Genomic DNA, 22,544 nt, shown 5'->3' with positions numbered 1-22,544 from the left:
ACCGTGCCACCCCGTGTGTGAACATACTTAGCCAATAAACATGATTCTATTTCAGATTCTCTCCTACTCTCAGCCAATCAGAACACACTGTACTGCTCTCAGCCAATCAGAACACACCGTACTGCACAATTGTTACACTCTTACATTCTTACAGCATGATGACGTAGTGGCTACCACCTCTATATGAAGCAGTACCCACAAAAATCTTGACCTTGACCGGATGACCCCCAAAATGTTGGAGGTTCTATTTGAGACCAAAGCCCATCTACAACCCCGATTCCAAAAAAGTTGGAACAAAGTACAAATTGTAAATAAAAACGGAATGCAATAATTTACAAATCTCAAAAACTGATATTGTATTCACAATAGAACATAGACAACATATCAAATGTCGAAAGTGAGACATTTTGAAATTTCATGCCAAATATTGTCTCATTTGAAATTTCATGACAGCAACACGTCTCAAAAAAGTTGGGATGGGGCAATAAGAGGCTGGAAAAGTTAAAGGTACAAAAAAGGAACAGCTGGAGGACCAAATTGCAACTCATTAGGTCAATGGGCAATAGGTCATTAACATGACTGGGTATAAAAAGATCATCTTGGAGTGGCAGCGGCTCTCAGAAGTAAAGATGGGAAGAGGATCACCAATCCCCCTAATTCTGTGCCAACAAATAGTGGAGCAATATCAGAAAGGAGTTCGACAGTATAAAATTGCAAAGAGTTTGAACATATCATCATCTACAGTGCATAATATCATCAAAAGATTCAGAGAATCTGGAAGAATCTCTGTGCGTAAGGGTCAAGGCTGGAAAACCATACTGGGTGCCCATGATCTTCGGGCCCTTAGACGGCACTGCATCACATACAGGCATGCTTCTGTATTGGAAATCACAAAATGAGCTCAGGAATATTTCCAGAGAACATTATCTGTGAACACAATTCACCGTGCCATCTGCCGTTGCCAGTTAAAACTCTATAGTTCAAGGAAGAAGCCATATCTAAGAATGATCCAGAAGCGCAGACGTCTTCTCTGTGCCAAGGCTCATTTAAAATGGACTGTGGCAAAGTGGAAAACTGTTCTGTGGTCAGACGAATCAAAATTTGAAGTTCTTTATGGAAATCAGGGACGCCGTGTCATTCGGACTAAAGAGGAGAAGGACGACCCAAGTTGTTATCAGCACTCAGTTCAGAAGCCTGCATCTCTGATGGTATGGGGTTGCATTAGTGCATGTGGCATGGGCAGCTTACACATCTGGAAAGACACCATCAATGCTGAAAGGTATATCCAGGTTCTAGAGCAACATATGCTCCCGTCCAGACGACGTCTCTTTCAGGGAAGACCTTGCATTTTCCAACATGACAATGCCAAACCACATACTGCATCAATTACAGCATCATGGCTGCGTAGAAGAAGGGTCTGGGTACTGAACTGGCCAGCCTGCAGTCCAGATCTTTCACCCATAGAAAACGTTTGGTGCATCATAAAATGGAAGGTACGACAAAAAAGACCTAAGACAGTTGAGCAACTAGAATCCTACATTAGACAAGAATGGGTTAACATTCCTATCCCTAAACTTGAGCAACTTGTCTCCTCAGTCCCCAGACGTTTACAGACTGTTGTAAAGAGAAAAGGGGATGTCTCACAGTGGTAAACATGGCCTTGTCCCAACTTTTTTGGAATCGGGGTTGTATCCTGAAAGTTTCATGAAGATTGGTCCAGCCGTTTTCCTGTAACATCATTAACAAAAAAACAAAGAAACAAAGAAACCCCACTGAAAACAATACCTCGCCCCCTCGTGGACTCTGTCCCAGGCAAGGTAACAATAATAATATCATCATCATCATGAACCATCGGCTGTTGCAGCAGCTCAGGTTCCCAGGATCGATTCCAACAGGAGCGAGAATCGTGCTTTACCCTGTATTTCTTTTTGAAGTTGTAATTTAGAAACGTCAGTAATCTCAGTGTAGCGCTTCCGAGGCCCTCAGGCATATGGTTTCTTGTTTATATGTAAAGATTTGTTTTTGGAGGGCAGTGCGCTGTGAATTCTAAGTGTTGGATCTGGCTTGTTGGATTCAGATTGGACAGGAAAGGATGAGTCCAAATATGTCCATATTAGTTCACTTGAAATGCCAGACCACATCGTCGTTGTCATTAATCGCAGATTGGATTATTTGGGAATTCCGATAGCAGCGCTTCCCTCGGTGTGTTGTCATGGTGGGACATGTCCTCGTTAGAATCCGTTTCGAATGGACGGAAGTTCATCCAAGTAGAACACAAGCAATTATGAATCTCACCTGACATTAAAGCTAGACGGCCTTTCAATTTCCTAAAACCAGTGAAATTTAGTTCCCTCTGAAATGTGGTCACTGTGATATATGTTTATTTCTGTAATATCTGAAAATATCAGGCCATTCTGTGGCCGGGAAGTTATTTAATTTGAGGGGATTAAAGCAAATAATGTGCATGAAATCGCTTGCTTCACGCAGTCAAGCAGACAGAGGAAGTCCGTGTGTGTGCATGTGCAGGTTTACCTTTGACTGACAGTTTCATCATTCTGTCGCTAAACACAGCTGATCACACCGAGGTGCTCGCTGAGCGCCGATATTTATTAGTTTGGTCCTGCGTTTCCTTTCCTTTGTATATAACATAACGTCTTTTCTTCTCACTTTCTTTCCATTACTGTAATCGGTCTTTCGCGTTTCATTTGCACACTCACGTCCTCCGTTTTTCTCTCCTGTTTCAAATTTGTATCCCACAATGCCTTGCATGAACAGGGAAAGCCCACCACGTCATGCATGACCTAGTATCTTGTATTGGGTCATGGTGAAGCAGGAAAAAATAGTGGAGAATTTAAGGCCAAGTGGCCTTAAATTCATTAATTGTTCTACTTTAAAAAACTAATAAAATTGGAAGTCTGTGATTCGAATTCAGTAGCTTTCAGTCCACTAAACAAAAATAATTAGGTGTCCGGGAAAATTATTTTTATGACCTACACTTGAAAAATCTGAAAGGCGGTCTAGCTTTAAAGCTTAAAGCTTTATCACATGATCATCTGTACGATGATCAGTATGTACTGTTTTTAGTTCGTTCCACTTCTTATGAGCTGTAGAGATGCATTGAATGATAAAGTGGCTTGTTACATTTGCTATCCATGATAAAACACATCGTTGTCATTTTTGATGTTGAGATAATTAGACCAAACCTGAACTTGATGAACTCTTCATCAAATAACTTCAGCATTTTTCCCATTTCAGATGCAAAAGAGCACAACATCGTCTGCATAACTGACATGAATAGTGTGAGTCTCTCCACTACAAGGATCTTCTCTTCATTGACTTTGATTGGTACAAGTAAAAGGAATTGCATACTTGATGAGAAGACCAGGGTTCGGGGATTTCACTATTAATCTGATAAAGGATACATGTCACAACAACATCCAGATAGATATCGAAGATGCTCTGAGATTCACGACTTCCTTGTCTGCAGTCACGGATGGTTTCAAAAGCTGATGTCTCATCTCATTATCTCTAGCCGCTTTATCCTGTTCTACAGGGTCGCAGGCAAGCTAGAGCCTATCCCAGCTGACTACGGGCGAAAGGCGGGGTACACCCTGGACAAGTCGCCAGGTCATCACAGGGCTGACACACAGACACAGACAGCCATTCACACTCACACTCACACCTACGGTCAATTTAGAGTCACCAGTTAACCTAACCTGCATGTCTTTGGACTGTGGGGGAAACTGGAGCACCCGGAGGAAACCCACGTGGACACGGAGAGAACATGCAAACTCCGCACAGAAAGGCCACGGGGCTCGAACCCGGACCTGCTTGCTGTGAGGCGACAGCGCTAACCACTACACCACCGTGCCGCCAAAAGCTGATGTTGAATGTTTAATTGTAGCAGTTATCCCAACATTAATGTGTTTGAGCAAATTGACGAGTTGAAGCGCCAGCATGTATCGCTAAGATCTTGAAAAAAGACCAACTTTATCCAGTCATAAGCTGCTTTTAGACTGATGAAACAGCAGAACAAATTACCTTCATGGTTATTAATAATGTTCTTTCCAACAAAGATCACATTATTTTTGTGGACTTGTTTAATCCGAAGCCGAACCGAGTTGGTAACAGGAATGCTTCTTGTCGTGAGTGGCTTTAGACGCTCAACAATTATTGCAATGAAGATTTTGGAACTCATGACAGTAACAGAAAGCCCATGATAGTTCTTGGGGTCCTTCTTATTTCTTTTATTTTTATACAAACAAGTGATTATTGAGTGAAGCCTGGTGGTGCAGTCAGAACAATCTGGAACTGAACATGTTCAAAACTGTGGAGATGACAGTGGACTTTAGGAGGAGCCCCCCCCCCACTCTGCTGCCCATCACCATCACGTTATCAACATCAAAACCAAATCACTTGAACCTAGAATAATACTAAAGCTGTCCACCAAATTTCATCCAAATCCATTCATTATTTTTTGAGTTAGATTGGGAACAAACAAACAAACAAAAATCCTGGATCCGCATACATATCCAGATTTGCATCAAAATCTAATCAATTGTTGCTTGAGCTATGGCCCACCTTTCCGCAAAATTTCATCAAAAGCTGTTCACTACTTTTTATCCCCCGCTGGCCGAAAGGCCCGAAGGGGGATTATGTTGTGGCGATGTCTGTCTGTCCATCCCGGGAAGGGTGCTCACCTTCTGAAATCAAGTCCTCTCACAATTTTTGGAGGAATTTCATGAAACTTGGCAGGATTCTTTGTTATATGTCGGTAATACGCATATTGCAGTTTTGTTCAATTCAGTTGCATTTTACCAGAGTTATGGTCGAGTTGCCAGCAGGGGATATTGTGCTCTTAGAGTACTCTCTTGTTTTATAATATGTCTGAGGACAATATCGATATTCCCAATGGCGTCATCTTTTCATTCAGCCTTTGCATTTCCTACATTGCATCACCTGCTTGTTAGCTTGCTACATGGTTAACATCTAGAAGCCACGTGAGTGGCTTCTAGATGTCGTTTCCCAGCAGTGGTGTTCTTGCGACAACTTACCACTTAAACGCCAAGCTTTTCATGTACACGATTTCCCATGTTGTAATCGCGAGCTCACGAATTCTGTTTGAAGACAGCAGTAATTTCATCTTTCACCGTAAATAGTTCTTGATTACAAATGTTAACCACTCAAAGAACTCTCAGGGAACGTCATATAGTGGTTTTTACTTGATGGTTTTATACAGTAGTTTTTATTATCCTCCGCTGGCTGAAAGGCCTGAAGGGGGATTATGTCATGGCGATGTTTATCTATCCATCCATCTGTCCATCTCAGAAAGGGTGCTCACCTTCTGAAATCAACTCCTCTTTTTGGAGGAATTTCGCAAAACTTGGCAGGAATCTTTGTTATATGTCGGTAATTCGCAAATTGTAATTTCGTTAAATTTGGTCACATTTTCCCAGAGTTACAGCCCTTGATTAACAAAATTATACTTTGACAATTTCATGAGTGTGTTTTCCTTCTGAAATCAACTCCTCTCACAATTTTTGGAGGAATTTCTCGAAGCTTGGTAAAATTCCTTGTTATATGACGGTAATACGCAGATTGCGACTTAATTTCATATTTGAAAATTTTCCCAGAGTTTGGACCCTTGATTAAATAACTTGCACTTTGACAATTTCATGAGGGTGTAGGTTCTTCTGAAATCAGCTCCTCTCACAGTTTGTGGAGGAATTTCACCAAACTTGGCAAAAGGCTTTGTTATATGACCGTTATACGCAGATTGAAATTTCGTTTAATTTGGGCAGATTTTCCCAGAGTTATGCCCTTGATTATTAACAAACCTGTACTTTGGCAATTTCATCAAGGTGTGCTTGCTTTCTGAAATCAACTTCCCTCACAATTTTTGGAGGAATTTCATGAAACTTGGCAGGATTCTTTGTTGTATGTCAGTAATACACATATTGTAATTTTGTTCAATTCAGTCGCGTTTTAGCAGAGTATGGCCTTATAGCTAAGATATAGTTGCTAGCGGGGGATATTGTGCTCTCAGAGCACACTTGTTGAGTTATGTTGGGGACAGACAAACAAATGGAGGTGAAAACATAACCTCACCCAACACAGTTGGTGGAGGTAATTCATTGATTGCTTAATTACTATTTAATGAATATTTGAATATTCTTATTTTAAATTGTTATTAACCTCCTAGGGCCTAGCGGTCACATACGTGGACAGCACTTTTTAGAAATTCAGAACAAGAATCCACATATGTGGACATACTTTTTCTCAAAAAGTACATTTTATCAAAGATGATGCTTAGTTTTTATTCTAATCAGGTTCTAATAAGCCCAAATAGCAAAAAGAAATAAAAAATGCATGTAAAAAAACAGCTTGGGTCTTAGGAGGTTAAGTGAAATAATAAACAGCAAATGTAATAACAACTGCTACCAATAATAATGATGATGATGATGATGAAGAATAAATATCTGTCTTTCAGGAACGTGAGCTCGGCCGGGGAGGAGGCGAGGAGGAGGATGAGGGAGTGTGAAGGTCTGACAGACGCTCTGCTTTTTGTCATCCAGACTGCATTGGGGAGCAGCGAGATTGATAGCAAGGTTTGTATCTGTCTTCTTTTTCCTCCACATCTTTTTCCTTCACGATCACTATCACAAATGTTTTGTGCTTGGATGCTTTCTCAAGGTTGCCCGGCTTCTGTGTCCTAAAAGGTGTACTTTAATAATGATTTAACGACGCTCCTGTTCAGGGTGGTGACGCCAGCACGGGAAACGTGTTTATGGTAATGAGAATTGAGCGCTGAGCCTTGCTGATGCCACACGCTGGACTCAGCGTTCTGCCTCTGGTCATTTCCAAACTCCGGCTCATTCCAGCTTCCTCAGCACCTCCTCCTCCGCCTCGTTCATCTTTTCCACTGTTGCCGACTTTCGAATCTAAACCGAGTGAAAAAAAACTTCTTGTAGCTCTTGCATCAGAATATTGTACAGTCCAGAGGTCTGAGTATGTGTATTTCATCATTGTAAGGAAAAAACACTAATTCAATTTTATATATTATTATATCGACAATTACATAATTTCTAAATAATAATAATAATAATAATCCAAAATCAATTTTGTCCTTTATTCACTGATTTTAAGTCAACTATGTGATGCCATAACACAAATTCAGTGCTAAAAGAAGCATTGAGGATGAGACACACAACAGAAAGTCTTTACCAAAGCTGTATTTGACCTTCAGAGCCACGACTTCTTCTGGACATTTACAACTTCATTTCTATACATCAGTCAGCCATAACATTAAACCCACTGACAGGTGAAGAAGTGAATAACGTTAATTATCTCATTACAGTGGCACTTCTGAAGGGGTGGGATATATTAGGCAGCAAGAGAACAGTCAGTTCTTGAAGTTGATGTGTTGGAAGCAGGAAAAATATGCAAACGTAAGGAGCGACTCTGACAAGGGACAAATTGTGATGGCTAGACGACTGGGTCTGAGCATCTCCAAATGGCACATCTTGTGGGGTGTTCCTGGTATGCGGTGGTTAGTACCGAACAAAAGTGGTCCAAGGAAGGACAACCAGTGAACCAGAGCGACGAGGTTACAGGCGCTCAAGACTCATTGATGTGTGAGGGCGAGAAGGCAGGATAGCACATCTGGTCCAGTCCGACAGAAGAGCACGAACTGCTGAAAAAGTTAATGATGTAAAGGACTCCGAACACACAGTGCATCACAGTCTGAAGCTGTATAGACCAGTCAGAGAGCCCATGCTGACTCTGGTCTACAATGGACACGTGAGCATCAGAAGTGAACTGTCATGGAAGAAGAAGGTGAGCAGGTCTGATGAATCACGTTTTCTTTTATATCATGTGGACTTCAAGCCAGTGTGATGCTCTGGACAATGTTCTGCTGGGAAACCTCGGGTCCTGGTGTTCATGTAGATGTTGGTCTGTTCCAGACCAAGCTCACGCCTTCATGGTATCAGTATTCCCTAATGATCTCTTTCAGAAGGATAATGCACTGCACAAACTGTTCAGGAACATGACAGAGTTCAAAAAAGGTGTTGCTGATTTGAGGTCCTACCTCTTTTATCCTCAGGAGTCACCCTGATGTCAAGCAAATTTTCCAAAAAAAAAAAAATCCCAAAACAAATAACAGTATATTAGGATAATGGAGATAATCAGGTTTAATCTGCATGAGCAAAAATGATTTCCATTATAAATCCATTTCTGTAATTTCCTGTCTTATTAACTCATTCAAAAAGGCAGCCACAGAGCGGAGAGATTTGATTTGTTGTCAAATAGGTGTTTTTGCAAACGTTTTCAACCTGGAGCAGTTTGTGGGACACAAGTCGAAAAGTCACTGCCCTCCGGTCTCTAACAAGCGTTAATATGGCACAACACGAACTCAGTCCTTTTAATCGCTGCACATTAATCCACTCTAAATAAAGCAAAAGCGAGTCCACTGTTGGCCTTTAGTCACTCAAATCACTCAGCTTTCACTCCAAGCCTGGCATCTCACACGTTTCTCACAGCTGGTATCGAGGCCATTACAGCTGCCGCCCCCCTGCAGAGCCGTAAACGCTGAGAATGACAAATCTGTTCTTCACCATGCTGTCAGGACAGAACCGGTTCAAGCCAAAAGACAGGAAAACACATTTGTGTGAGCGTGTTAGCTCAACACATGAAATACAGAGCACATTCGTATGACCGATAACGCGGCTCTGGGTTTGTTCACCTGACAGGCGATTTTTATCCAAAGTGACCTAGAAGTGAGACAAAATCACTTACGGTCACGAAGGCTGGGTGAGGAGGTGACACACAACACTGTGTCACTAGAGGAAAATAATCAAGAACAGTTAATAATCAATGCTGTGATGAAGTGGAGTTGCTGTTACACTCTGAACTGAATTATTAGCTACTTATTAACCGAGAGTGAGATCTTTACGGGAAAACATCAGACTGAGGGCTTGACAGTAAAGCAAAAGACCTTGGCCTGATATTTTCCCCTAAAGACCGAACAAGCGAGGTTAATAAGGAGTTTATTATAAGTCTTTTTTTATTTCGAAGATTAAAATCAATGGTCATTATAATGAACCGTGACGCTGCTTTCCATCACATCATATTTGTAACATAGTTGAGTCATGCATGCAGAATAAACACCGAGTGGCTTCAAAATTGAATTTCTGTCAGCGTTTAGCGGTTTCTGAATGCTCTTCGTTGCTCATTTCTTGAATAACCCGTTGACTTGTTTGTCTTTTCTGTTTCGGCCGTTTTTGATCCCGTTTTCATTTCCAATTCTTTTTTTCTTTTTTGCAACATTGAAAGCTAGTGCCTTGGAAAGAAAGTCCATAATCACCCACAGGCATGACGGGAAAACACTGCCCGCCAAGGAACCAATCAGAACGCACAATTTTCACAGAAGTAGCTCATGCCATATAATCCATGTGTCCGAAATCGCTCACTCGTTCACTACTCCCTACTGTGCATAGGGAATTACTCTATAGAGGACTATATAGTGAGCTCATTGGTAAAATGAAAGAACGCTTTTGGACATTAGACCGTCACGCTGGTATTTACGTCATTACTGTCGCACAATTAAAACGTGTCAGATCAGTTGGCTGGTGGGTTTTCAAAATAATAAATACATGCATGTATTTTTGTGATAAATCCATATTATACTGAGCGTATTTCCCTCATTAATCAATACAAAGTACTTTGTGTCTGCTGCATCTTTTGTTTTTTGTTTTTAATCAAGGCTGAATACTTTCTTCTTTGCCGCTGCCTTTTATTAAATCAAATTTGAGACTTTTAATTTGATTTCTTTCAGCGCAACCGCAATGCATGATGGGATATATTGCTTGGTTAGTGACCGTCGGTTGTACACTTCTTTTCATGATGCATTGTGGGATACTTTGAGTGCGCTATATAGGGTGTAAATAATCCTCACTATCGTTTCAGACAGCACTACAAAATGACGTCCTCACTATATAGTGCCCTATATAATGAGTAGGGAGCGATTTCAGACACAGGGAATAATTTCTGATATCTGTAATATTATGCGTACTAACAATAAGCGTACAACGTTTCTCATGAATCAAGGTCAAATTCTTAAAATGTTGATCAGACAAATCTTTGAAATATTTTTACAAGGAAATATAAAAAGTTCAAGGGCTAACTTGAGCATTCGTTAAATCCACAAGACCTTTAATAATCTCATCTCGTTATCTGTAGCCGCTTTATCCTGTTCTACAGGGTCGCAGGCAAGCTGGAGCCTATCCCAGCTGACTACGGGCGAAAGGCGGGGTACACCCTGGACAAGTCGCCAGGTCATCACAGGGCTGACACATAGACACAGACAACCATTCACACTCACATTCACACCTACGCTCAATTTAGAGTCACCAGTTAACCTAACCTGCATGTCTTTGGACTGTGGGGGAAACCGGAGCACCCGGAGGAAACCCACGCGGACACGGGGAGAACATGCAAACTCCACACAGAAAGGCCCTCGCCGGCCATGGGGCTCAAACCCAGGACCTTCTTGCTGTGAGGCGACAGCGCTAACTACTACACCACCGTGCCGCCGAATAATAATAATAAATTGTCTTAAAAGTAGATGGCCTTTCAATTTTATAAAACCGGTGAAATTTAGTTTCCTCTGAAATGTGGTGATTGTGATGCATGTTTATTTCTGTAATTTATAAAAAAAAATAAATAAAAGGCCATTCTGTGGCTGGGAAGTTATTTAATTTGAGGGGATTAAAGCAAGTAATGTGCATGAAATCGCTCACATCGCGCATGTCAAGCAGACAGAGGAACTCCGTGTGTGTGTGCGCATGCGCAGGTTTACCTTTGAGCGTGCACTGACAGTTCCATCATTCTGTCGCTAAACGAACAGCTGATCACACCGAGCTGCTCGCTGAGCGCCGATATTTATTAGTTTCCTTCGTATATAACATAACGTCTTTTCTTCTCGCTTTCCATTACTGTAGTTGCTCTTTCACATTTCATTCGCACACTCACGTCCTCCATTTTTCTCTCCTGTTTCAAATTTGTATCCCACAATGCCTTGCGTGAACGGGGAAAGCCCACCACGTCATGCATGACAAAGTCTCTTGAATTGGGTCATGGTGAAGCAGGAAAAAATAGCGGACAATTTCGGGCCATGTGGAGATAAATTCATTAATTCTTCTATTTTTTAAAAAAATAATAAAATTGGAAGTCTGTGATTCGACTTCAGTAAATTTTGGTCCACTAAACAAAAATAATTAAGTGTCGGGGAAAATTCTTTTTAAGACCTACACTTGAAAAATCTGAATGGCAGTCTGGCTTTAAAGTTTTAGGTTGAAATATTTCTTGATTAGTGAAACTCAGCTGGAAGAACGCGGGTTGTACACGTCAGCGTGTTTCGTTATGTCTGAAATGGACGGCGCATAATTCCGCCAGTGTTTGTCTGATTACAGTCATTATTTTTGTTTGCAGAGAGGCTCGTCCTCCTCGCTTGGCGACGACAAAAACAAGCAGCCGCAGCAAGTCAATCATTTTTCATCGTAATTTCCTCACATTTATTCCCTCACTGGCCTGGCAGGCGTCCCTCTCCCACTGCTACTGTATCTCCCTTTAATACCTCGTTAAATGAAGTGTGAGTTAAATGGTGATGGATCGAGCTTGCCGTGTTTTCCGTACGGATTTTCTTTAATCTCATTTAAATGGATGACAAGGTATATAATTATATAATTAGGCACTTTGGGATGTGCGATAGCACAGATTCTTTCTAGTGCTTTTCAGCAACTCCGATCTGTCCCTGAAGGAGAACTGAGAGAACCGTTTCCTGTTTGATAAGCGATGGACAAGTCGATGTTTTCCGTAAATGGCTGCTTAATGCATCTGATCATTATTTGGCTCTCTGGCAACAAAGCATTAACACACTGCAGGTCATCCTTCTTCTTCTTCATCTTCTGCACTTTTGTGTGTGTGGAATGTCCCAGGATTTGGATTAACTTTAACTTCTTTTCTGTCTCAGACCATAGAAAACTGTGTGTGCATCTTGAGGAACCTCTCGTACCGACTGGCAGCAGAAACTTCTCAGGGACAGCAGATGGGCACCGAAGAGCTGGACGGCCTTCTGTGCAGCGACTCGAACGGGAAGGACGGAGAGAGTTCAGGCTGCTGGGGGAAGAAAAAGAAGAAAAAGAAGGCGCTGGATCAGGTGGGGATCATGTTGGCAGGAGAAGAGAAGCAATTAGCAGCGGTTTTTGTGGGATGTGTTCATCCTGTTCCCAATGCACTGAAAGGTTTTAGGGACGACGCCAGCAGCATTAAAACTTCAAACTCCTGGCAGAGGCATGGTTTAAACTCGTATAAAAAATGTGTGGTGCTAAAGATCAGTCATTTCATAAATGTTTACAACTTGTTCTCTACTCAAGGGATGTACAATATGTATCACTACTGTTATAACTATTATCGCTTAAAAGAAAACGTCCTGTTGACAGTCTGAGCAGAACCGGGCCGTGTGGGTGTGTCCTGGATAATCACATAATGATTCGCATTGCCAATCTTTTCTTTAATTATTTATGACCTTTTATTTGTTTACTCAATGAAGAGATCGCTGAAAGTACTTTTGATAAAATAAAACTCGAAGTAGAATTAGGTTTAATGGAAGGACATAAACAGTCATTTTAGGGCTTGGGAGCTTTTAAAGAAGTAATCTCATGAGTATCCGAAATCGAAATCCACCGGGACTCAACGTTTCAGGATCAGTACCAGAAAAGAACCAATAGTTTAGTGCTGTCTGTATTTCGTACATATTTAACGTATATTTAACATAAGTCAGGTCAGAGTGTGTGTTTGTTTTTTTCCATGAACTCCACTGTTTCAGCCAGTTTAAAAAAAATCACGCTTTCGGCTTTCAGTGGTTTATCTCATCTCATCTCATCTCATTATCTCTAGCCGCTTTATCCTTCTACAGGGTCGCAGGCAAGCTGGAGCCTATCCCAGCTGACTACGGGCGAAAGGCGGGGTACACCCTGGACAAGTTGCCAGGTCATCACAGGGCTGACACATAGACACAGACAACCATTCACACTCACATTCACACCTACGGTCAATTTAGAGTCACCAGTTAACCTAACCTGCATGTCTTTGGACTGTGGGGGAAACCGGAGCACCCGGAGGAAACCCACGCGGACACGGGGAGAACATGCAAACTCCACACAGAAAGGCCCTCGCCGGCCACAGGGCTCAAACCCAGGACCTTCTTGCTGTGAGGCGACAGCGCTAACCACTACACCACCGTGCCGCCCCTCAGTGGTTTATATTTGTTCATTTATTTATTTCACTGATGATTGATTTTCTAGCGCCATCGTTTTATCAATGTAAATCGTTACTTATGTCCTCATGATAATACTGGAGTCAGGACCCGTTCAAGTCATAATTTTAAGTTCAAACAATACGAGGCTACACAGGATATTTATTTTTATTCTTTTTATTTATTTATTTATTTTCCCTGAGAACCAGTAGGCTTTGGAATCGTCTACCTAGAAACACAGTTGACAGTAGTTCTTTCGAGACATTTAAAGTTAAGGCTCTTCACTGATATTTAATTGATTCATTTGTCGTGGTAGTTCTGGGGCTGTTTTTCATTTTTAGTGGTGTTTGTTTATTGCATGCATTTTTTTCAATGTGTGCACAGTGGTGCTTGAAAGTTTGTGAACCCTTTAGAATTTTCAATATTTCTGCATAAATATGACCGAAACATCACCAGATTTTCACACAAGTCCTAAAAGTAGATAAAGAGAACCCAGTTAAACAAATGAGACAAAAATATTATACTTAGTCATTTATTTATTGAGGAAAATGATCCATTATTACATATCTGTGAGTGGCAAAAGTATGTGAACCTCTAGGATTAGCAGTTAATTTGAAGGTGAAATTAGAGTCAGGTGTTTTCAATCAATGGGATGACAATCAGGTGTGAGTGGGCACCCTGTTTTATTTAAAGAACAGGGATCTATCAAAGTCTGATCTTCACAACACATGTTTGTGGAAGTGTATCATGGCACGAACAAAGGAGATTTCTGAGGTGCTCAGAAAAAGCATTGTTGATGCTCATCAGGCTGGAAAAGGTTACAAAACCATCTCTAAAGAGTTTGGACTCCACCAATCCACAGTCAGACAGATTGTGTACAAATGGAGGAAATTCAAGACCATTGTTACCCTCCCCAGGAGTGGTCAACCAACAAAGATCACTCCAAGAGCAAGGCGTGTAATAGTCGGCGAGGTCACAAAGGACCCCAGGGTAACTTCTAAGCAACTGAAGGCCTCTCTCACATTGGCTAATGTTCATGAGTCCACCATCAGGAGAACACTGAACAACAATGGTGTGCATGGCAGGGTTGCAAGGAGAAAGCCACTGCTCTCCAGAAAGAACACTGCTGCTTGTCTGCAGCTTGCCAAAGATCACGTGGACAAGCCAGCAGGCAATTGGAAAAATGTTTTGTGGATGGATGAGACCACAATAGAACTTTTTGGTTTAAATGAGAAGCATTATGTTTGGAGAAAAGAAAACACTGCATTCCAGCATAAGAACCTTATCCCATCTGTGAAACATGGTGGTGGTAGTATCATGGTTTGGGCCTGTTTCACTGCATCTGGGCCAGGACGGCTTGCCATCATTGATGGAACAATGAATTCTGAATTATACCAGCGAATTCTAAAGGAAAATGTTAGGACATCTGTCCATGAACTGAATCTCAAGAGAAGGTGGGTCATGCAGGAAGACAACGACTCTAAGCACACAAGTCATTCTACCAAAGAATGGTGTAGCAGTTCCTGATGTGGGTGGAGCACAGAAGCACGGCAGGCGAGAGTTGATGGTCACACACAAACGCTTTATTTCACTGATTTCAGCTTTCGCTCACTCACTCACTCACTCAACACACACACATCCATTGTGGTCGGGAGGGAGCCCCTTTTCTCTGCTCTCTTCCTCCTTTTATGCTCTATCCCTGTAACAAACACACACACACACACACAAACACACATACACACATTAATTGACAGCAGGTGGAATGACTTAGTCACTTACCTTCCCCGACCCGGCCTTCACAGACTGCTGCTTGGCCATGCCCCTGCTGTCATATCCCCCCACCGCCCGACTCAGGCCGGGGAGCCATCCGGCCTGAAGCTGACTCCCCCCCCCGACGTGACAGGAAGTCCGCCACCACCATCTGTGCCCCCGGCCTGTGGATCACCTCGAACTTAAATGTCTGGAGGGCGAGATACCAATGGGTGATCCGTGCATTGGCATCCTGGGTGGCATCATGAGGTGGAGCCACTGGAGGGGTGCGTGGTCTGAACAGAGAGTGAAAGGGCACCTCAGCAGGTAGTATCGGAGTGTGAGGACCACCCACTTGATGGCAAGACACTCCTTCTTAATTGTGCTGTACTTGCTTTCATGCATCGACAGTTTCTGGCTGATATACAGCACGGGGCGCTCCTCACCCTCCACCTCCTGGGACAAAACGGCCCCCAGCCCTCTGTCCGATGCATCAGTCTGCAAAATAAAGGGGAGAGAGAAGTCAGGGGAGTGTAAAAGTGGCCCCCCACACAGTGCAGCTCAGAGAAGGCCTGTTGGCACTGCTCCGTCCACTGGACCGGATCTGGAGCCCCCTTTTTAGTGAGATCGGTTAGCGGGCTGGTGACATCCGAATAATTAGGTATAAACCTACGATAATAGCCAGCCAGCCCCAGGAACTGTCTCACCTCCTTTTTGGTCTTGGGCCTCAGGCAGGCCGCAATCACTGCAGTCTTGTTTATTTGGGGACGCATCTGCCCATGACCCAAGTGGAACCCCAGATACCATACTTCCACCCGCCCAATTGCACACTTTTTCGGGTTAGCTGTGAGGTCCGTTTGCCTCAGCGACTTTAGAACAGCCCTCAGGTGTTCCAAGTGCCGCGGTCAATCATGGCTGTAGATTATTATATCGTCCAGATAGGCAGCCGCGTAGGCAGCATGAGGGCAGAGGACCCTGTCCATAAGCCGCTGGAACGTAGCGGGCACCCCAAACAACCCAAAAGGGAGCATGACAAATTGGTGTAAACCAAATGGTGTGGAAAAGGCCGTTTTCTCTCAGGATAGAGGAGTCAAGGGGATCTGTCAATATCCCTTTGTTAGATCCAGTGTCGAATAAAAGCAAGCAGTGCCTAACTGATCAAGCAACTCATCAATGCGAGGCATTGGGTATGCGTCAAATTTAGACACCGCTTTGACCTTTCTGTAGTCCACACAGAACCAGACCGACCCATCGGTCTTGGGAACCAGGACTACTGGGCTGCTCCAGTCACTGTGGGACTCCTCAATTATGCCCATTTCAAGCATGGCCTTGAGTTCATCCCGAACCACCTTTTTCTCGTTTTCGGGCAAGCGGTAAGGGTGGCTACGCACTATCACCCCTGGGGGCGTTTCGATGTGGTGTTCTATGAGTTGGGTACAACCAGGAAGGGGCAAGAACATGTCGGAAAATTCCTTTTGCAACTTGGCCACCTCCATGAGTTGGGCCGGTGAGAGATGGTCTCCACAAGGGACTGGAGTGGTCCGAGATGTTACCTTTTTCACCTCCGGCCCCAGCTCTGCCTTCTCCGGGACTACCGACGCCAATGCCACGGGGACCCCCTTATTTCAGTGTTTTAAAAGGTTGAGGTGGTAGATTTGCAATGCCCCGCCCCTATCTGTTCGCCTCACCTCATAGTCAACGTCCCCGACTCGCCGTGTGACCTCGAAGGGCCTACTTGGCGACTAATTTGGAGCTCGATGTGAGCAATTATACGAGCACTTTGTCTCCCGGCGTGAACTCTCTAAGGCGCATGCCCCTGTCATACAGCCAGCTTTGACGTTCTTGTGCCTGCCGCAAATTCTCCTGGGTTACGTGCGTGAGGGTGTGGAGTTTTGCGCGCAGGTCAAGAACGTACTGGATTTCGTTTTTGCTCGGTGAAGGCCCCTCCACCCAATTTTCCCATAGCACGTCCAGAATGCCACGCAGCTTACACCCATCTAATAATTCAAATTGAGAAAACCCCATGGAGGCTTGCGGGACCTCTTGTACTGCGAATAACAGGGGCTCGAGCCACTTATCCCAATTACGCGCATCTTCACTTACGAATTTCTGGATTATGTTCTTGAGTGTTTGGTTAAATCACTCTACTAAGCCATCCGTTTATGGGTGATAGACATTTTGCTGCATCTGGGCCAGGACGGCTTGGCATCATTGATGGAACAATGAATTCTGAATTATACCAGCGAATTCTCAAGGAAAATGTCAGGACATCTGTCCATGAACTGAATCTCAAGAGAGGGTGGGTCATGCAGCAAGACAACGACCCTAAGCACACAAGTCGTTCTACCAAAGAATGGTTAAAGGAGGATAAAGTTAATGTTTTGGAATGGCCAAGTCAAAGTCCTGACCTTAATCCAATGGAAATGTTGTGGAAGGACCTGAAGCGAGCAGTTCATGTGAGGAAACCTGCCAACATCCCAGAGTTGAAGCTGTTCTGTACGGAAGAATGGGCTAAAATTCCTCCAAGCCGGTGTGCAGGACTGATCAACAGTTTCCGGAAACGTTTAGTTGCAGTTATTGCTGCACAAGGGGGTCACACCAGATACTGAAAGCAAAGGTTCACATACTTTTGCCACTCACAGATATGTAATATTGGATCATTTTCCTCAATAAATAAATGAGCAAGTATAATATTTTTGTCTCATTTGTTTAACTGGGTTCTCTTTATCTACTTTTAGGACTTGTGTGAAAATCTGATGATGTTTTAGGTCATATTTATGCAGAAATATAGAAAATTCTAAAGGGTTCGCAAACTTTCAAGCACCACTGTATATATATATATCATGGTTTTGCTTAGTGTTTTTTATTTGATGATTTTATACAGGGCGGCACGGTGGTGTAGTGGTTAGCGCTGTCGCCTCACAGCAAGAAGGTCTGGGTTCGAGCCCCGTGGCCGGCGAGGGCCTTTCTGTGTGGAGTTTGCATGTTCTCCCCGTGTCCACATGGGTTTCCTCCGGGTGCTCCGGTTTCCCCCACAGTCCAAAGACATGCAGGTTAGGTTAACTGGTGACTCTAAATTGACCGTAGGTGTGAATGTGAGTGTGAATGGTTGTCTGTGTCTATGTGTCAGCCCTGTGATGACCTGGCGACTTGTCCAGGGTGTACCCTGCCTTTCGCCCGTAGTCAGCTGGGATAGGCTCCAGCTTGCCTGCGACCCTGTAGAACAGGATAAAGCGGCTAGAGATAATGAGATGAGATGAGATTTTATACAGCAGTTTTTGTTATCCCCCGCTGGCCGAAAGGCCCGAAGGGGGATTATGTCGTGGCGATGTCCGTCTGTCCGTCCCAGGAAGGGTACTCACCTTCTGAAATCAACTCCTCTCACAATTTTTGGAGGAATTTCATCAAACTTGACAGGATTCTTTGTTATATGTTGATAATACGCATGTTCAATTCCATCGCATTTTACCAGAGTTATGGCAGAGTTGCCAGAGGGGGATATTGTGCTCTCAGAGCACTCTTGTTTAGTAGTTGGTGTAATGTTGAATGACGTTTACCAACTTAATAAAGATGTAGATCCGTTATTAAAATTACCGAAAAGCGTGTAGCTTAAACCACCAGTGTTGCCAGATGTTTCTTGGACAGCATTTTGCAATAGCATCCAGTTCACCACCTTGAAACACACACTCACTTTTCAACCAGAAAAAAATGGCTAACCCCCCAAAAAACAGATGGAAAATGCAGACTGAATATAGACAGACAAGGGTTTTATCCTTGTGCATAAATGAGACATGCCTCATTTTCACTCAAACGCCACCCACTCCATACACATAATTCTGTATAGTGTCTGAATACTGATGTGCATAATTTTGATATTCGGTCAATTTTATGTAATTTCAGAATACGTTGCTTTATTAGAGGATCGGATCTGTATAAAAAGAAACTTGAAAAGCTAATTTTTTTTTTTAAAAGCTAGATGGCCTTTCAATTTCATAAAATCAGTGAAGTTTAGTTTCCTCTGAAATGTTGTCATTGTGATATATGTTTATTTCTGTAATATCTGAAAAGCTCAGGCCATTCTGTAGCCTGGAAGTTATTTAATTTCAGGGGATTAAAGCAAATAATGTGCATGAAATCGCTCACATCGCTCAGTCAGGCAGACAGAGGAAGTCTGTGTGTGTGTGTGTGTGTGTGTGTGTGTGTGTGTGTGTGTGTGTGTGTGTGTGTGTGTGTGTGTGTGTGCACATGCGCAGGTTTCCCTTTGAGCGTGCACTGACAGTTCCATCATTCTGTCGCTAAACAAACAGCTGATCACACCGAGGTGCTCGCTGAACGCCGATATTTATTAGTTTGGTCCTGCGTTTCCTTTCATTCGTATATAACATAACATCTTTTCTTCTCGCTTTCCGTTACTATAGTCGCTCTTTCATGTTTCATTTGCACACTCACATCCTCCATTTTTCTCTCCTGTTTCAAATTTGTATCCCACAATGCCTTGCGCGAACAGGGGAAAGACCACCACATCATGCATGACGTAGTATCTTGTATTGCATCATGGTGAAGCAGGAAAAAATAGCGGAGAATTTAAGGCCACATGGCCCTAAATTCATTCATTGTTCTTTTTTTTTTTAACGAATAAAATTGGAAGTCTGTGATTCGAATTGAGTAGCTTTCGGTCCTATAAACAATAATAATTAGGTGTCGTGGAAAATTCTTTTTATGACCTACACTTGAAAAATCTGAAAGGCAGTCTACCTTTAAGCTAATTACTCCATTTGATAACATTTAATATAATTTACTTTAATTTTTTACATCATTTAAACTGATTTTAATTTGAAATCGCTTTTGGATTGTTTGTTTCATTTCGTTTGAGTTTTTTAAGCTGGCGTGTTTTGTGTTCATCAAGAACATCCATCCATCCATCCATCCATCCATGAAGTCGTACCGTAGTTCTGTCTGGTACAAAGAGTTCTCCAAACCAAGGGTGCAATTTTCTGCCATTTTGCTCACGTAATAGCAATAATCTACTTGCAAATATGAATCCGATTTATTTAGTGCATGGATGTTTATGAGATGAGATGAGGGACGTCCCATTCCAGATGTGATAAATCACGATCATTTTGAGCTTCTCTTCCTCTGCATCAGCACTAATTTCCTTGCAGGTGCCTCACATGGTGTTTGAACCTTAGTGGAGATGACAGGATGTGGAAGTGAGCATGTTGTAGTATATCTAAGTGTGTAAAGGTGATGGATGAGACGAGCGTTGTAGCTTTAATCCTGAATAAATTCATCAAAATTGAATTAAACTGGTGTCCATCCATCACAACGCTCTCCTAGTGAGGACGCACCACAATAAAGCGCTCGGATTCAAATACCACATCAGAGAGTTCGCTCCACCAAGATCATCTTTATTAAACACTGCCTGAGTTTTTCCTTCTTCTTCTTCTTCTTTAAGGCCAGTGATTGTGAATATTCCATCACATCTGACATCAGATCCGCGAGTCGGCACTTCGTATTTAAAATCCATCCCAGTCAGTCCTGGTGTCGTCCTCTGTTCTCTGTTCTCTGTAATCAATCCGAGTCCATTATTAAACATCTCTGGAGCGTTTCTTAGCCTGTTCAAACACTCCGAATTTCAACTTTCCCAAAAAATCCCTCGGCATCTCGCCGCTCTTCTTTTTACACTCAACACCAAAGTGAAGGTTTTTCCATTAAACATTATAGTGATTTTTTTTTATATTATATTATATTGGCCTGATGTTCAGATTTTAAGAAAGAGGAATGTGAAAAATGTTGAACATCATCAACATAAAACTCAATATCATGGGTTTTGGTACAGTATGTCTGCTTAAAGCTGTAAAATTCAAATCTTTTTTTATAAATACAGTACTGCGCAAAAGTCTTAGCCCGCTATATTTTTTCCCATACACACTTTGTTATAGATTTCTATTTTGCGATTTCTGCATTATCGAGTCACAACATTACAAAAACATTTTAGAGTCCAAACATTTGTTTTTTTTTCCCCAGCACAGAATTAAATGCTACAGGAAAAAAAAGTTTGTATCTGAGCAGCATATTACCACTTTTAAGAGAGCACTTTTCAGATTAAAAAAGAAACCATAACGAAGGCTGCTGGGTTTTGGTGCAAAATGAAGACGTGAGTGTGACAATCAAAGTGTCCAGAAGAACTGTGGCTGGTTCTGGAAGATGTTCAATAAAACCTACAGCACATTTCCGCATAAAACGGCTTTTTTTTTTTTAAGCAAAGCATCATCTCACACCAAATATTGACTTTGTTTCATTTACTACGGCTTACTGATTACAATTTCTAGTATTTTTTTTAATGTTGAAACATTTCATTTCATTATTTTTAAGTCATTTTTGGTCGACAGCACTTCTTTGCACGTGTCTAAGACTTTTGCACCACACTCTATATGCAGAAGACAAAATCTTTTACGTCTTGCACCACACATTGAATTTTTAAATTAGTTTTTATGCCTCTGCTACTCAGTGGAAAAGACATTTTTAAAATAAATTTATTATAGTTAATTTTTAGCATGTTATTTTCTCTATACAGAAGAGAAAGGGGGCGGCACGGTGGTGTAGTGGTTAGCGCTGTCGCCTCACAGCAAGAAGGTCTGGGTTCGAGCCCCGGGGCCGGCGAGGGCCTTTCTGTGCGGAGTTTGCATGTTCTCCCCGTGTCCGCGTGGGTTTCCTCCGGGTGCTCCGGTTTCCCCCACAGTCCAAAGACATGCAGGTTAGGTTAACTGGTGACTCTAAATTGAGCGTAGGTGTGAATGTGAGTGTGAATGGTTATCTGTGTCTATGTGTCAGCCCTGTGATGACCTGGTGACTTGTCCAGGGTGTACCCCGCCTTTCGCCTGTGGTCAGCTGGGATAGGCTCCAGCTTGCCTGCGACCCTGTAGAAGGATAAAGCGGCTAGAGATAATGAGAGAGAGAGAGAAGAGAAAGGGTTCTTGTCTTTTGCATCACACGTAATTTTTTTCTCCTTTTTAATTTTTTTTATGATGACGTCATCTAGGGCGGCACGGTGGTGTAGTGGTTAGCGCTGTCGCCTCACAGCAAGAAGGTCCGGGTTCGAGCCCCGTGGCCGGCGAGGGCCTTTCTGTGCGGAGTTTGCATGTTCTCCCCGTGTCCGTGTGGGTTTCCTCCGGGTGCTCCGGTTTCCCCCACAGTCCAAAGACATGCAGGTTAGGTTAACTGGTGACTCTAAATTGAGCGTAGGTGTGAATGTGAGTGTGAATGGTTGTCTGTGTCTATGTGTCAGCCCTGTGATGACCTGGCGACTTGTCCAGGGTGTACCCCGCCTTTCGCCCGTAGTCAGCTGGGATAGGCTCCAGCTTGCCTGCGACCCTGTAGAACAGGATAAAGCGGCTACAGATGATGAGATGAGATGACGTCATCTACATACAGAAGAGAAGGTCATTATTGTCTTGCACCACAGCTGGAAATTATTATA

General features: G+C 42.7%; 1 protein-coding gene across 6 annotated transcripts in view; it reads left to right on the top strand.

Moving 5' to 3' along the window:
- The window catches only part of ctnnd2a (catenin (cadherin-associated protein), delta 2a), a 789,966-nt gene that overhangs the window by 652,891 nt on the left and 114,531 nt on the right, over positions 1 to 22,544 (top strand). For all 6 annotated transcript variants that reach the window (XM_060899742.1, XM_060899744.1, XM_060899741.1 and 3 more), the window contains 2 exons: positions 6,491 to 6,608; positions 12,032 to 12,217. In XM_060899742.1, the coding sequence (XP_060755725.1) occupies positions 6,491 to 6,608; positions 12,032 to 12,217 (304 nt within the window). The remainder of the gene's footprint in view (positions 1 to 6,490; positions 6,609 to 12,031; positions 12,218 to 22,544) is intronic.

Source organism: Neoarius graeffei, chromosome 19 (genome assembly GCF_027579695.1).
Source record: "Neoarius graeffei isolate fNeoGra1 chromosome 19, fNeoGra1.pri, whole genome shotgun sequence".
Classification (NCBI taxonomy): Eukaryota; Metazoa; Chordata; class Actinopteri; order Siluriformes; family Ariidae; genus Neoarius; species Neoarius graeffei.
The sequence above is the reverse complement of the archived record's forward strand: the minus strand, read 5'-3'. Positions and strand labels throughout refer to the sequence as shown.